We start from the raw sequence: 16131 nt of genomic DNA, 5'->3' as shown, positions 1-16131 counted from the left end.
GATTGTTTATACATTAACCTGTGTGTATGTTGTTTATACATAGTTGTTTTCATGTTGATGTTTGAAAACATAGAACTTATTTTTGTTGTTTTCCATTGGTTTTGCCTCTCTTTGTAACTCTAGTACCTAGTACAGTGCCTGGGTCATCCTTAGCATTTAACAAAAGCTTCTTGAATTGACTTGTTTGAGTTCTCTCGTATTTATCCTGGAACAAGGAGAGTAGTTGACTAAAATACCTGTATGCTGATTTCTGATGAAAAGCGAGAAGAAATAAAACAGAGTAACTCTCCATCCTCATTTGTCCATAGGTTATAATCTTTGATAGTTACCTAGGGCAGTAAAAAGTTATGAAGATTTTCCTTTAACCATACAACTGTACAAAAATCAAAAAGCAAGATTTGTCCACTGATCTTAGTGAGCTAATCCACTAGATCACTAACCTCTTCAGAATTCTGTCCTTCTACTATTCACTACACTGAAGTTCAAAAAGTTATCCTAAGAGAGTTTGTAATCTAATTGAGACTGGAAAAAGTAATACATATATAATTGTAATATAAGTAAGCATATAATTAAGTGAATAAAAGAGTTATCAGTAATCTAATAGCTGAAGCAAAGGAGGGACTCACCTAGTTAGACCATATCTGGAGTATGTTATGCATTTTGATAGATCATATGTTAGGTAGGACATTGGCAAACTGGAGAACATCCCAGTAAAAGACAAACAAAGGGATAAAGGACTATGAATCTATGCTTAGTTTAATGATCTGGGAACTCCATTTCCCATTTCTGTGCTTTTGGTACTGGCTATCTTCCATGTCTTAAATGCAATGTTCCTTACCAGTAACCTGAGGAATTCTTGGTTTTCTTTAGGACTCAGCTCAAAGCATAACTTTTATATAAAGTCTTTTCTGATCTCTTCTCCACACTCCAACTTCAGTTACTTCCAGTGTACTTCTTCCCATTAATTACATTGTATTCACCCTGTAGGTATAATGTGTATACTTCATTATGATCTTGTTCTGTCTTCTATTAGAATTTAAATTCATTGATAGTATAAACTTTCATTTCTTTTTCTCCACATATCCTTAGAGATGAGTATAATACCTGGCATATAAAAAGTAATTGATAAATCCATGACTGAGTGAGTGATTGACTGATTTATATTCTGGAGGAAAGAAAATTTAGCTAAGGTGTGATAAGTGTGATAGCTGTCTTCAAAAATCTGAAAAGTTTTCACATGGAAGAGGAAGGATTGTTTTGTTTGCCTAGAAAAAAAATGTGTTAGAGATTACATAGTGCTAGATTTAGACTGATGCAAGAAAACATTCTTTATAGTTAATATTGTCCCAATGTATAATTGTCTACCTCAGGAGATAATGTGTTTCCTATCACTATTTTCAAGAGAAAGCCATTGGAATAGTGCAGGCAAAAGTACCATAGAAAGCTGAAGTGAGCTAGAGGATTTCTTGGGGTCTTTTCCAGTGCTGCAATTCCATTACCCTAATGGGTGGGATCACAGAGGACTTTATGAAGGACGTGTGCTGGGCCTTTCAAAAAAATGAAATATTTCATTAATCGACATAGAGGAAGTCCATTTGAAGCCTAGGAGCAAAATTCACAAATACAAAGAGGCAAGAGAAAGCAATGTAAGGTTAGGTAATATTGAAAAGTTCAATATAGAATAGAGAGAAGTGGTATGAAATAAGACAGGAAAGTTGATTGAAACCTAATTGTGGAGGGCTTTAAATCTCAAGAAAAGGAGTTGTTATTTTATTTTTGTAGATAATCCTCATTTTATTTTCCTGTGCAAAAGTGTGACTTGATCAGCTTTATTCAATAAGAAGCTTGCTTTGCTGTGGGATAATTAGGTTGCATTTAACTAGGGAAAGAATTAAAGCAGAAAGTAACAATTAGGAATCTTACATTATACTCAAATAAAGAGTAAAAGAAAGTATAAACTAGGATAGTTGAGATGGAATGGGCAGATTAAAGTGATATTTTGGAGAAATAGCTAATTAGATTTTGTTGTTGAGTTGTTTTTTCAGGTGTGTCCGAATCTTTAGAATTTGTCTTGGTAAAGATACTAGAGCAGTTTATTATTTCCTTCTCTAGCTCATTTTGCAGATGAGAAATTGAGTCAAATAAGGTTAAATGACTTGCTAGTGGTCCCACAGCTAGCAAATGTTTAAGGCCAAATTTGAACTCAGGAAGAAGAGTCTTCCTGACTCAAGGTCTGGCTTTCTATTCACTGTGCTTTTTAGGTGCTTCCAGCTAGTTAGATATTGTGTTGGAATTGGCTGGTTCAATAACAAGTTATTTAACATTTATTTGAAAATTGACTGCATATGGGGTGAAGGGAGAAGAAAGGTAATAATAATAGCTAATATTTATATAGGTTTTTACTATATGCCAGGTACTATGCTAAGCACTTTACAATTATTATCTTATTAGATCCTAACAATAACATTGAGAGATAGATGCTAGACAGAGGTTGACAGAAGTTAAATTGCTTACCCAAGGTCACATAGCAAATAAGTATCTGTCTGGATTTGAACTCAGATCTTCCTACATCTAGACCCCATAATCTATACATTGTACCACCTAGCTAATGATAATGTAAAAAAATGTAGAATAATATCTCTCACATAGTGAGGCTATTTGAGATAAGTACTAAGCATACCATCTAGGGAGACCACTGAAGACATATCTATTCAATTCTCCTACCTTTATGCCCTTCTGTCACCTTCCTCTGACTACCTTCAGGATGTTATAAACAGTGGACAAAAGATTCAAGGGATTGTCTGCTCCCCATTCAATCATGATATAAATTTGTTTAATAATTAAGAAAGGCATTCAATAAAAACTCTGCCTACTGAAGAAGAAAAGTAAAACTGCTTACTCAAAATGGCCTTCTGGGGGAAAAAAAAGAAAAGTGCCTTATAGGAGAACAGAAGAGGGCTCTTTCTGCTTCTCTGCCCACCAAAGCTTAAAGGAACAACCCAAGCTCTGTATGTCTTTGAATCCTACTACTTCCTGTCTAATCCCTTTAATAAAGCTTTAGTAACCTACTTTTAACTTCTTCTGACAGTAGTAGATAAAGTCATATTTTCTACATATCATGTGCTTTGCCAGATCTGACAGGTAGATATTTTCTTTTTTTTTTTTAAACCCTTACTTTCTGTCTTAGAAACAATTCTTGGTATTGGTTCTAAGGCAGAAGAGCCATAAGAAGTGGGCAGTTCTGTGACTTTCCCAGGTCACACAGCTAAGAAGTATCTCAGGCCAGATTTGAACCCAGTACCCTGTCTCTTTAGGTCTGGCTATCAATCCACTGAGTCACCTAACCACCCCCAGAAGATAAATATCCAATCAATAAAGTCTCTGTTAACAACAAAAATTCACATCCTTATTCCAGTCACATGACCTGCTGCTGCCTCATTTTATGAGACAGATTCTTGTGGCAAGAAGAAAGTTGGGGAGTGACTAGCTAATTATACACCCCATTTAAAATAACTAAAAAGCAATGAGCCATAAGTCAATACTTATGATATTGCCAATTATAGCTAAGCAGGCAGGTTCCTAACAGACTAATCGAAAGAGGAACAATTCTGAGCACAGATTTCAAACCCTATTCCTTTTATACTGAAGACATATTCCTGAGCACTAGGCAGCAAAGAACATATAATGAGTTTAATTATGTACATCTTGAGTGTAAGGAGCTGTTGAAACTTCTTGGTGGAGAGATCCAGCAAGTAGTTGCAAATGAAGGGCTGGAGCTCACAGAAGATATCATGACTGTAGACACAGATTTAGGAATTAGCTAAATAGTGATATTAATGGAAGTTGAAGAGAGTAAAGAAGGGAGAGAAGAAGGGAAATGAGGGAAAAGAGGGAAAAGGAAAGGGGCTTCAGCAGAGTGTAGAGAGACAGAGGCAGGGAGAGGAAAGGGGAAGAGGGAAGAATCATTGAAAAAGGATTTTTCAAGCACTTACAATATACTAGGTATTATAAGATCCACAAATAAAAAGAAAGGCAAATACACAGTACATGTCCTTTAAGAGTTTACATTCTAATGGATCAGAGGAGAAAGGAAGACGACCGGAGAAATAACTGAGGAGGGAAGAGGAGAAGAAGGGAATGGAGAGGTGGAAAAAGGAGGACAAGAACAAAGCTTAGGTCTATTTTCTCTGCCTTTTGAGTTGTGAGAAGGAAGAGAAGCTAATGGAAGGAACAAAGATGGAATTGTCAGAGACGAAAGAAAGATGTCAAGACAGGTCACTGTCAAAGAACCCAAGTAAGTATCAAATAAAGATGATGAATTATGATTATTACTAAAGAAATTTCAAATAAAATGAAGACCAATTTGAGATCATTGAAATGATCTCTTAGGATTCCATTAAGAGATATGGATGGAGGAAAGAAGGGCAAGTCTAGACAATTTGGTCAAGATAAAATCTGAGTGTATGATGTTGTTAAAATGGAAAGGATAAAGATAAGAGGGAAAGATTGATGGAGGAAAATTAAAAATTAAAAAAATCTAGCTAATGAGAGCTAACAAACATTTCCTTATTTAGATAGTTGGTAGATATTAAATATTATACAACTTTGCATAAATTGTGATTTTCTTTATTTTTTTTAAATCCTTACCTTCTGTCTTGGAGTCAATACTGTGTATTGATTCTAAGGCAGAAGAGTGGTAAGGGCTAGGCAATGGGGCTTAAGTGACTTGCCCAGGGTCACACAGCTGGGAAGTGTCTGAAACCAGATTTGAACCTAGGACCTTCCTTCTCTAGGCCTGTCTCTCAATCCACTGAGCTAACCAGCTGCCCCCATAAATTGTGATTTTATAACCTGTCTCAAATTTACTTGATACGTATAATTTAGAGAAATGTTAGCAGCTCAGGCTATTTAAATTTCTTACTATTGTTAGAAATTATCAGAAGTAGGATTTGAATCCAGGTCTTCCTAACTCCAAATCCAATAAATTATTCACATAATACACTATCCAGTGTTGTCTGTCACAACTTTAACAATGGGGGAGAGAGAAATTGAATTTTTATAACAAAAAAGATTATTTTAAGGGAAGTTTAACAACTATTTTCATAGATATTTGTATGACGAAGGAGCTATTGAGATCCCAAACTTTCTCTGCATACTTATAATAAATTTCTGTTCATTTTTATTTGTGAGTCATAGAATAATATACATGATGACATATATAACACGCATGAAGCATAAGATATATGAAGTGAGCTAATTTTTTTTAGAAATAGAGATCTCAATGACAGAACTTATATTGTAATATATCAATATCACACTTTCTTTTCATAGTCCAGGTTGACCAATGTTTTCTAATTACTGCATTCCAAAACAGAAAATGTTTTCTCACTTAAACATTTATCTAAATTTAAATTTTAAAAAAGCAACAGATTTTATAGAGTATTCAATATAATGTCTCTAATATAGGTAGTAGTGATGTCCTTTTATAAGGTGGAAAACTTTCTGCTTTCATTTTTCAAAATCAGGCTTCTATAGAGTTGTTTCAGTTCTGCCTCCAAAACAAGAAATAATTACCACATCTGAACATTTATGAAAAACTCATGTCAGATCATTTATCTCAATTTTAACAATAAATTATCATTCATATCTCTTTTTCGCCTTTCAGTCTAAGATGTGAGTGGCATATCATTGAATATCACTGATAATTTTTCTCCTCTTTCTTTTATATTTTTAGCTCCATGTGAAGGCAATACATTTTTCTGTCATAGTAATATGTGTATAAATAACACATTGGTCTGCAATGGACTCCAGAACTGTGTGTATCCTTGGGATGAAAATCACTGTAAAGGTAATATTCAGTGTTAAATCTCTGGAATCATTCATTCCCTTCTCATTGACAAAAGGAAGATTATCACAAGCTTCTGAGCAACTTGAGTAATTTTCTAAAATAGATAATGTAACAGATCTTCTTGTAAACTACATGTTTTATTGTGATGAGTGTTTGTCTGTATTTGTATGCATTCATTCTTGTGCATGTATATGTAGTTTGTGAGGATTTTATGTTGGCTTTGTTCCATTTCTGAAATATTTTTTCCAGTGAAGTGCATGGGAGCATAAACACATATATGTGTGTGTAAAGCACTTTTACTTTAACAGAACCCTTAAGGCCAAGGAGACATGAAATGAACCCTTTAATATAGGTCATTCCCCCTCAATTGTACCTGTGTGATCATGAATCCATGGCTGCATCTTTCATTAATTTCGGTTTGATTGCATTGGTCGTTGTGTTATATACACTAAAGATTGAATACCTCTGAGGAGCAGTTGAGTTGTCCAATGTGTCAGACTACTTAACTCAATGAGCAAGCTATTTATCTCCCCTTCCTAGGGACCTAGCTGCCTGATTGTCCCCTTTTCTTTGTGTGGGCACAGGTTTGCCCCTGGAGCCAGGGAGCTTTGGTTGGTTCTTGAAAGTAGCATGTTTAAGCTTACTTGAAAGTGCCAGATGAACTGTTTTATCAGGCTTCAACATTAAGCAATTTGCTGAGAAGCACAGGCCAGCAAAGAAAAGCAAGTTATAAACCTTTTCATGCTTAAAGCCTAGTATTGTGTATTAAGGTGCTTACTTACTCTGAATGGAAGCAGAAACCCTCAGCCACAGGAAGAGCAGTAATGGCTGCAGGCAGTCGATGAGACACCCACATCTCACATGGACCCTTCTTAGGATGAAAATCACTGTGAAGGTGATTTGCAGTGTGGGTTGCAGTTATAATAAAGAGACACTCTTTGATGTATCACTTCCGAGTAGGCATGTGTGTGAGTTTCTGATGAAGAGGAAGCATTTGCATTCCTATAGTACTTCAAAGTTTACAGAACACTTTCCCTAGAGCAGACCTATGAGATAGGCAGTATAAGTATGACTGTCAGAATACTGAAGGACAGGATATTGAAGCTCCAATAGGTTAAATGACTTGCCCCATCCCTCACCACTCAGACAGGAAAGGTTCAAGCCAAGATTTGTACCCAGTACTCTTTCCATTAAACTGTGTTCCTCGTGGTACTTTTCGTGCTCAACCAAATCAGTCCACATTTTTTTGTTTGTTTGTTTTCATCTACTGTGGATATATTCCTATAAATGCTGAATAGACTTGATTTAGGAAGTAATCAAGAAATATGCAAACCAGATGGATTATGAAACATCATGTAACTCTGCTGAATCCTGCAAAATCTTCTGAAAAGCTAGGGCAGAATGGTGGAAAAAAAAACAGATTTTATGCACCTCAAAAAGCAGCCATATACTCAAAAGAATGTGATTTCTCATTCTCAAGTAACTGAAAGCAGTGGGAGCATTTTTCTCTTTTTAAGCAATGTTTATTCTTGAAAGAAAGAAAGCTGAGATCTGTAGAAATATTTCTTGTCTGTTTCCAGATAGGTCTATTGTCTTCCTGTTGTTTCTTTTTGTTTTTTTGTTTTTTTTTGCACAAACATATAATTGAGAGAATATAAGATAGGGAGAGTAGGGTTAGAGGTTCTTGGAAACCAAATTTTAATCATTTTAATCTTGGGAAACTGACTCTTTTCTAAATTGCTAACTTAAAGGGCTCTATGGAAGAACATTCTCAGCCATTTGGGAGGGGAAAAAAAAGCAAACAAACTAGTGCGCTTTATAATTTCCAAAGGCATCAAAGAACCTGTTGGAGCCTAGGTTTGTAAACATATGGGTATGTAGAAGTGTCTATTCTAACTACAAATATAAAATGAAAATTGGAAAACTACAACATTGCTAAAGTACAGAAATAGAGAAATATCCTAGTGCAGGCTTCCAGTGAGTTTATCAAAATAAAAAATCATTAAGCTTAGCATCCAATCATCAGGAAAACACATCCCTTAACTCTTCTTTCCCATCTGCCTCCTTTTCCTTGTATTCCTCAGTTTCTTCTTTCTTCTCTATTTTCTCCTCTCGTCTTCACTTTATTCCTTTCCTCAGGACATTCACACTTTTGAATCACATGTATTCGAACCCCGAAATAGAATATAGGATGACACAATACAATATAATAAAACAATAATAGTTTAAGAAACGAAGTTTGTACTTGCATTCTTTGTATACTTTCCTATGTACTGGGGATTCAAAGACAAAATAAAGGAGAGGAAAAAGTAGTCTTGCCCTCAAGGTGCTTACATTCAATTGATAAAGTAGAAAGAAAATAAGTATATACATAATTCAAAGAAGAAGGAAAGAACAACCAGGAGATAAAGAAAGAGTTTCTATAGGACAGTTATGGTGAACCTATGACAAGGGTGTCAGAAGTGGCATACAGAGCACTCTCTGTGGGCATGAAGCCTCTTCCCTCCCCAAGTTCATTACTAGAAAGGGAAAGGAGCTCAAGTGGAGCAGTTCCTCTCCCCCTCTCCACTGTGCCTGATGACATTTTTTCACATCCTTACCTCTCTGCCCAGTAGCCCAATGGGAGTACACAGGGGGTAAGGTGGGTGACTCACAGGCAGCATAACTGGGGAGGAGCAGAGCACTCAGGCCACTCCCCTCCCTTCTCCACTTACTGAGGACATTCCTCACTTCACTCACCCCTCCTCCCAGCAGCCCAAGGGCAATGCTTCCTCCCTCCCCTGTGTGGGGTAAGGCACTGTAGGATAAGCACAGCACTAAGTAGAGGGGAGGGGCATGGCTTGTGGTCTCTGGGTGGGGCAGGCACAGCAACACTAGGGGTGGGGGTGGACCCTGGCGCTCCATCTCTAAAAGATTCACCATCATTGTTATAGGAGATGTATCATAAGCTAAAACTTAAAAGAAGCTAAAGTTTCTGGGAGACTGAAGTTAAGAGATAATAAACACACCACCCTCCCTTTCAAGTATCTCACCCTTAGGCAAAAATCAAAATTTTAATAAAAATCAAAAACTTTGGGAATATTTAATTTTATATGGAAATTTCTACCTGTAAATACTATTTCTCTTTTTCAGATTTGTCTTAACTTTAGAATATTTCAATTGTTATAAAGAAGTTTTTAGTATTAGCTCAACTATAAGTAGCTACAAAATTTTTGCTATTTCACAATTCTTAATTATTTATAAGAATAAGGAAAGAGAGGGGGAAAATAAGACATTAGGAAATATGTACTTTTCATCGATACCAAGACTTTAATGAGTTATAATAGTATCAGGGATAGTTTAACAAAAATGATGAGTTAAAATAATATTCCAAGCCTTAAATTTAAAGTCTAAGTGCATCGGCCTCATCTTTTTCAAAAAAGGAGATATGTGAAGGAGGAAATACTAAATGGAAGCTGAACATTTGTGTCCATCAAGTATGGATTAATATTTGCCCTGTCAAAATTCTGAAGTATTTTTCACCTCCTGATAATATGAGTCATCCTAAGCCAGGAGAAAAGAAGGAAGGAAGGAAGGAAGGAAGGAAGGAAGGAAGGAAGGAAGGAAGGAAGGAAGGAAGGAAGGAAGGAAAAAAGGAAACGAAGGAACAACATTATAAATATACATATACGTAGATAGATATTTAAGTATATGTGTNGATATAAAGAGGGAGCAAGAGAGGAAGGGAGGAAGGGAGGAAGGAAGGGAGGAAGAGAGGTAGGAAGGGAGGGAGGGAAGAAGAGAATATATTGTAAATTGCTAAATTATATGAATATGTATCTAATGTTATTTTTTTTAATTTCTCTCTAACATACAGAAAAAAGAAAGACTAACCTACTGGACCAGCTTACCAATACCAGTGGGACTGTCATTGGGGTGACTTCCTGTATTGTGATCATCCTCATTATTATTTCTGTCATCGTACAGATCAAACAGCCTCGTAAAAAATTTGTCCAAAGGAAAGCAGACTTTGACCAGACAGTATTCCAGGAGGTATTTGAGCCTCCTCATTATGAGTTATGCACTCTTAGAGGGACAGGGGCTACAGCTGACTTTGCAGATGTGGCTGATGACTTTGAAAATTATCATAAACTGAGGAGGTCATCTTCCAAATGTATTCATGACCATCACTGTGGATCACAACTGTCTAGCACTAAAGGCAGCCGTAGTAACCTCAGCACAAGAGATGCTCCTCTCTTGGCAGAAATGCCACCCCAACCTGTCAAGCCCCTCATCCCACCCATGAACAGAAGAAATATTCTTGTCATGAAGCATAACTACTCACAAGATGCTGCAGAGGCGTGTGACATAGATGAAATTGAAGAGGTGCCCACTACGAGTCACAGGCTGTCCAGACATGATAAATCTGTCCAGCGGTCAGTATCAATAGATTTTTTTGATGAAGACTATTCCATGAAGACTTAATTGCTCACAAAATAGTTTGTGTTCTTTTCTTTCATTTCTTTTTCTATTAGTAGTTCAGACTGTAGTGTCTTAATTTGCTTTCCTTTGCCCTTCCCTTTTCTGTCTCATTTATAGTTCCCCTAACATTCATATATGGAATAGCACACAGCAGATATATGAAGTGCATATGTGTGTATACTTGTGTATACATACATTTCTACAGATGATTTACTGCAGATACATATATTTTCATAAACCAAAGACCATTTTTAAAGATGATAGAGATGTAAACTCATGCCTTTATACTTACATGCAAAATGTATATTTTTCTATTATTCAATAGCATCCTCATATTTAAGGGGAATTTAAAAATATTGCTTATTACACTAATCAGGAGTACATTTTTATATACTTAAATAAAGATAATAACTTGACATGTTATACTTATTGATGAAATACTACCCCTACTTCTGACATATTTTAAAATGGAAAGCTATTTATAACTATCTTTTTTTCAAAACATTGCATCACAATGTTTTGCTTTGAAAAGAAACTGTTTTCCTTATTGCTTATAAAAAACATAAAGATAAATATTCAGACTATAAACCGAATTGCAGTGTTGATAGAATGCCAAATACTTACTTATGAAAAATGTAGCAAGGAGAAGCAATAAAATTTGGTCGTTTTTTTAAATGTATAAGCTATATATATTTTTTGTGTTACTACCTTCTAGAACACCTGGAAATAAAAACAAATAAAAGTTTATGAGGGGAAAAAAAAGCATTAGTAGATAGGAAGTCATTTTCAAATTCTGAGCACTCTCAATTTTCTGTACATATTTGTGTTTTGTCTTGCATGAATTATATAGGTTTCTATTTCTTTATCTACTCTTCCTATTTCCTTTATGAATTTTCACATTTTTTAGTGTCTAAGATAACTTTAGTAATTTTATAGTATTTTTGCATGCCAACAAAAAGTCTGTTTAGTTTTATTAAATTTTCAGGTATATTTTAATTAAGTAAATGTATATGTTTTGTGTGTATGCAAATATTATTTTGTTGAATGAAATAGCCATAACATTCCAGGTTCTGCCTCATTGGGTCTCTAAGCAAACATGAATCTGAATACAACACAACTAGGGTCTAAAAAGAAAACTCAAGGTAAGCAAATATACTCAATAACAAAAAAAATACATTTGTCGTATTTTGTTTCTGTTGTGTTTTGTTTAAGCCGTCTGCTGGTTTAAAGAAATGTGTTAGCTATTTGTTACTACTTGTGATACGTCCTTATTAATGTAACCATGTGGCTATCTGTGATAAATGAAGATAGCCTCGCTTAAATTCAGGTGTAACACCAAAGAATCAAATTTAAAAATAATTTAATCATAGCACTCTTTTAAAATATGAACTTTTGAATGAAGGAACTAAAATAATTTCTGATTGAAAGACTATATTTTGATTCGTTGTTTTATTGAAAGCTACCTTATCAGATATGATATGCTTCAAATCTGTCAAATGAAGAGAAAGACAGGGGCCTAGAAAATCCAAAAAGGACAGAGTATTTATTAAATTGCTGATTTGTGCTCTATCACATTGACAAATAATCTACTTAGCTTCCCTATCTATCATAAGACCAAATCCACAAAATATACTATACAATTTAGATATAATCAATATTTTGCATGGATATGCTATTTGTTTTGACCAAAATGAAATTCAGCATGCAACGTCAAAAATCATAACATAAGTATACAGAATCAGGATAATATGGCATTTTTATAAAGAACCAGTTATCTACTTGAACATTCATTTGATCATCTGGGATCATGATGACTTTGATTTTTAGATTTCAGTGGACTAATTTTTATTTTTTTATAAATACAATTTATTTTGCTCAACAGATCATTTCATCAAAATCCTTCAAATATTCCCTGCCTGAAATAGCTGAATACATGCCAATGCTTGACTAATACCTTGATTGATGTATATATGTTTGTGTTTCTTCATAGGGAGAAAATGTTTTAACTCTGTTTTATTTTCAGAGAAGAACTATTTATACAAACATGGGGACTGTGAAAAGAAAATTCTGTAGTGAATTGTGAAAAGTGGACATGTTTCTAAATTCATTCCACTGCCTTTATTCAAACCTAAGAATTACAGACATTTGTTAATCCTTCGGCAAGACATCCCGCCTGCACAATGATATGTTTATTTTGTAATTTGGTTGCTGGCCACCAAGTGCTCCTTAGTTTTTAAATACATTTTGAGATTTACTGGAAACTTGAAGAAGAAACTAGTTCCTGATTAAGACTTTCCCTGCTTTATTTTTCTTGTCATTTTTATTTCTGTTTCTTTGTTGTTTTCTGTCTTTGTTACATAATTGTATATGATGTGATATGTAGAAAACAAAATGATTTAAATGAATCTTGTGTTGTATGTACATTGTTTTCATTATATAGACTGCTTGAAAATAGTACATCCCTGGGTGATTTTGAACATGCTACAGTGAAATGTGAAAATATCGACCATGGAAACACCAGCTAGAGATTTTATGGACTTTAACCAGCTATTCTTATATCATGATCAAATGCAGCAAAAAAGTATTGAGTAAATTATTAGATTGCAATAAGAAAAAAAAACAAAAACAAACTCTGGTTTATTTTGTCATTCCCTACCTCGACTTCCCACTCCAATTTATTTTTTTTATACAAAAGTAGATTCCCATTTTCAGGAACAATTTATTGAAATCAGGTATTTAGCCATTTGTATACAAGTTAATAAAAATGTTTGTTGGATTAGCACCTGACAAAATGGCTGAACTGACAGTTTGAGAAAATACTCTGCATGTCTATTCTGGATATTTGATTGGGTAAATGATCCCTTTTATCTGATTCATTGTAAAAAAAGCATGCATTCACAATTGCTGCTCTTATTGTTCCATTTCCTTGTGTCATGTGCTTGCTACTTGTATTTTTTTATAAAAAAGATACATAAAAATGTGTAATAATTTCCTACCTTGAGTTTAGAAAAATGTTTTCTTTTACTGAAGTAATGCACTCTTATGCATATTAATACACAATTTTCATGGAATCTTTCTACTTTTCTATTCTATAAAGCTTCCTTATTTGAGGCTAAATAAATGCCCCCAATATTTTGATTTCTGAAGTTTTCATGGATATTTATGTGTTTTGCCTCTCCCCCTACAGAATCCCGCCCAGCCTAATTTTAAATTGGAAAAAAATAATGTTTTTACAGTAACAGAATCATTAATGATTCTAGGTATACCAGTATATATGGGCAACCTTATAATTCATTTATATCACCCTTCTAACTGAAGCATAAATTATGTCTAGAATATGCTGGAAAACTGACCTCTCAGTCTCTCCTTTAACATCACTAAGTTCTTCATCCTTTTATTCATCACAGTAAAATTTCCTGAGAAATAAGTGTTACTATGGAATTATTTTTCCTATTTCCTATACCTTGCCCCAAAATCCTTTAAAGAAAGAATTTTAATTCTGGATGCTTTTGTACTTCAGGTCAAAATGAAACCCAGTTAGGCTGTTACCAAATAGCTCTTTAATACAAACAAAGAGTATTAAGGTATTTAATTTGAATAATAGGCATCTGGGATATAATATAAATAACTATTTGGGGGAATAAGAGGTGAGAAAATGAAGTAGCAGCTATTTTCACTGAAATGTTCAAAACTACCAAATCCTGCATGCAAAGAACATTTTCCTTTTCATTCAAGCCATACAAATTGAAATGAGATACTACAAAGGAAACAGATGATTAATAGGCCTTTCTCTGGGTTTTTGCTTTAATTTTATGCATATTACCAAACAACAAAATAAAATATTTGGGAGAGTAAAATAAGACTTCTTAGAATAGCTGGAATGTATTCAACCTGAATGAGATTCTTTGGGGTAAAAGATGCATTTCTCAAAAAAAATTTTAAAAAAAGATTAAGAATTTGATGAAAAAAGGCATACTAGAAGAGTGTTTCTGCATTTGTCATTCCAGAATGACCAAAAACATTCACATAAAATGCCACAAGTTTTATAAATGGTACTTGTGGTGATTTTTATTTTTCTTATTTGACTTGACTGGTTTCTTTATGCCAACCTTAGCTTGAAGTCCTTCATTTATAAATGAACCTAGCTTGTAACTAGTTTACAGGAATGTTAAGCTTTCTTTCATTTTTACTTTCTTCACTTAAAAATTTATAGTGTATCTATACTTAAAATAAATTAATTTGTTATTATAAAGCAAAGTGAATGTTTTGGATTATGGGTGAGAAATTTCATGAAGAATAAAACCCTAATTGATATTGCTGACATTGAAGAAGGAATGAAAGAATTCTTATTTTGATTTGACTAAAATTTTCAAATTAATTGAAAAATACATTTGAGTTGAAAAACAGTGAATTTTCCTACTCAATGAACTGAATAAAAGTTTCAGTTTACTCAATGAAAAGTTTTAAAATAAATTTCACTGTTTTTTACCTCACTACATGTTAATTAAATAAAGGGTTTTTTTCCTCAATAAAATATCTTTGAAAGTATTATTTGTTGACTCAGTGGTGCTGTTTATTTTTGTTTGTTTTTATGCATCATAATTTTAGTCCTGAATAAATCTTTGTCACCATTTTGAAGATGACCAATTTGATACTCCAAAATTTCTATTCCTAAATGGGTATATGTACTTAGAAATGTTTTCATATGACACTGAAAACACACACACACACACACACACACACACACACACACACACACACACACACACCCCTGAAACCTTCCAAGGCTAAATATAAATGATTTTTCAGTTACCTGCTCTTTGTAGTATCCGTTTATATGGATAACTGCAATCTGACTCTATACATTATATGCCCAAGATTATCTTTGCAGTTCAAGAAATAGTCATAATATTGAGAGAATACTTTTTACTTCATATCATTATTTAAGACTTTTAAGTGATTGAGAGAAAAATCTCTGAAATAATTAGTGAGTTTAAAGATTCTTAACTTTGCATAACAGCATTTTAATATCAGTAAAAATCAGAAGTTAATCTCATTGCCCTAATGTTGTGGTGAGGTATCTCTACTGCAATTTTAAAAAGACCTTGCTAAAACAAATGAGACTTACCTCACTTACTTCACTGGACTTGTGATAAAATGATAGTAGAAATAATTAATGTTCAAGTATGTGACTGAGTTCTTTTTGCAGAAAAGAATAAATTATGATTAGCTATCCAATTATGAATGATTAGTTGTTATGTTGTCACAGAATAATTTTCAAAATGTTTTTGGTACCAAAATTTGTTTTTTCTCTACTATGGATTTTTAATAATAATCTCTCTCTCTCTCTCTCTCTCTCTCTCTCTCTCTCTCTCTCTCTCTCTCTCTTTCTCTCTCTCTCTCTCTCTCTCTCTCTCTCTCTCTCTCTCTCTCTCTCTCGTTATATTTCTACAGTGAAATGGAAAATTGAATAATTCTTGCTGTCACCTTACACTAGGCCAGTTTATTGGGGATTTCATTAGTGGTTCTCTCTTTTTCTTTTTGTTTTGCTGTGCTCTTAAAAGAAATACATTTCCATTCTAGTAATTTTATTTCATTTAAATTTGCCCAAGTAATTGATTTACATTTCCATTTAGCCTATGTAGACATATTCATACATCAATCCTAGTGGAACTGGGATAAAATTGGTGGCATTTACTCCTTCCACTAGTGGTTTAACATTGCATCCACATCTTATTCTGTAGAATTTGATGCTCCCAATCCATGATTTCTTTGGTTCATATTTTTGTCCTTTTTCCCCCCAATAAAAACCCCTGATGTTT

General features: G+C 33.9%; 1 protein-coding gene across 1 annotated transcript in view; it reads left to right on the top strand.

Moving 5' to 3' along the window:
* NETO1 (neuropilin and tolloid like 1) overlaps positions 1 to 11437 on the top strand; it is a 221441-nt gene extending 210004 nt beyond the window's left edge. Inside the window, exons 8-10 of the mRNA XM_044658096.1 lie at positions 5735 to 5848; positions 9705 to 10263; positions 11377 to 11437. Coding sequence (XP_044514031.1) covers positions 5735 to 5848; positions 9705 to 10263; positions 11377 to 11437 — 734 coding nt within the window. The remainder of the gene's footprint in view (positions 1 to 5734; positions 5849 to 9704; positions 10264 to 11376) is intronic.
* The last annotated feature ends 4694 nt before the right edge of the window (positions 11438 to 16131 follow it).

The sequence above is a fragment of the Gracilinanus agilis genome, chromosome 1 (assembly GCF_016433145.1).
Source record: "Gracilinanus agilis isolate LMUSP501 chromosome 1, AgileGrace, whole genome shotgun sequence".
Taxonomy (NCBI): domain Eukaryota; kingdom Metazoa; phylum Chordata; class Mammalia; order Didelphimorphia; family Didelphidae; genus Gracilinanus; species Gracilinanus agilis.
The sequence above is the reverse complement of the archived record's forward strand: the minus strand, read 5'-3'. Positions and strand labels throughout refer to the sequence as shown.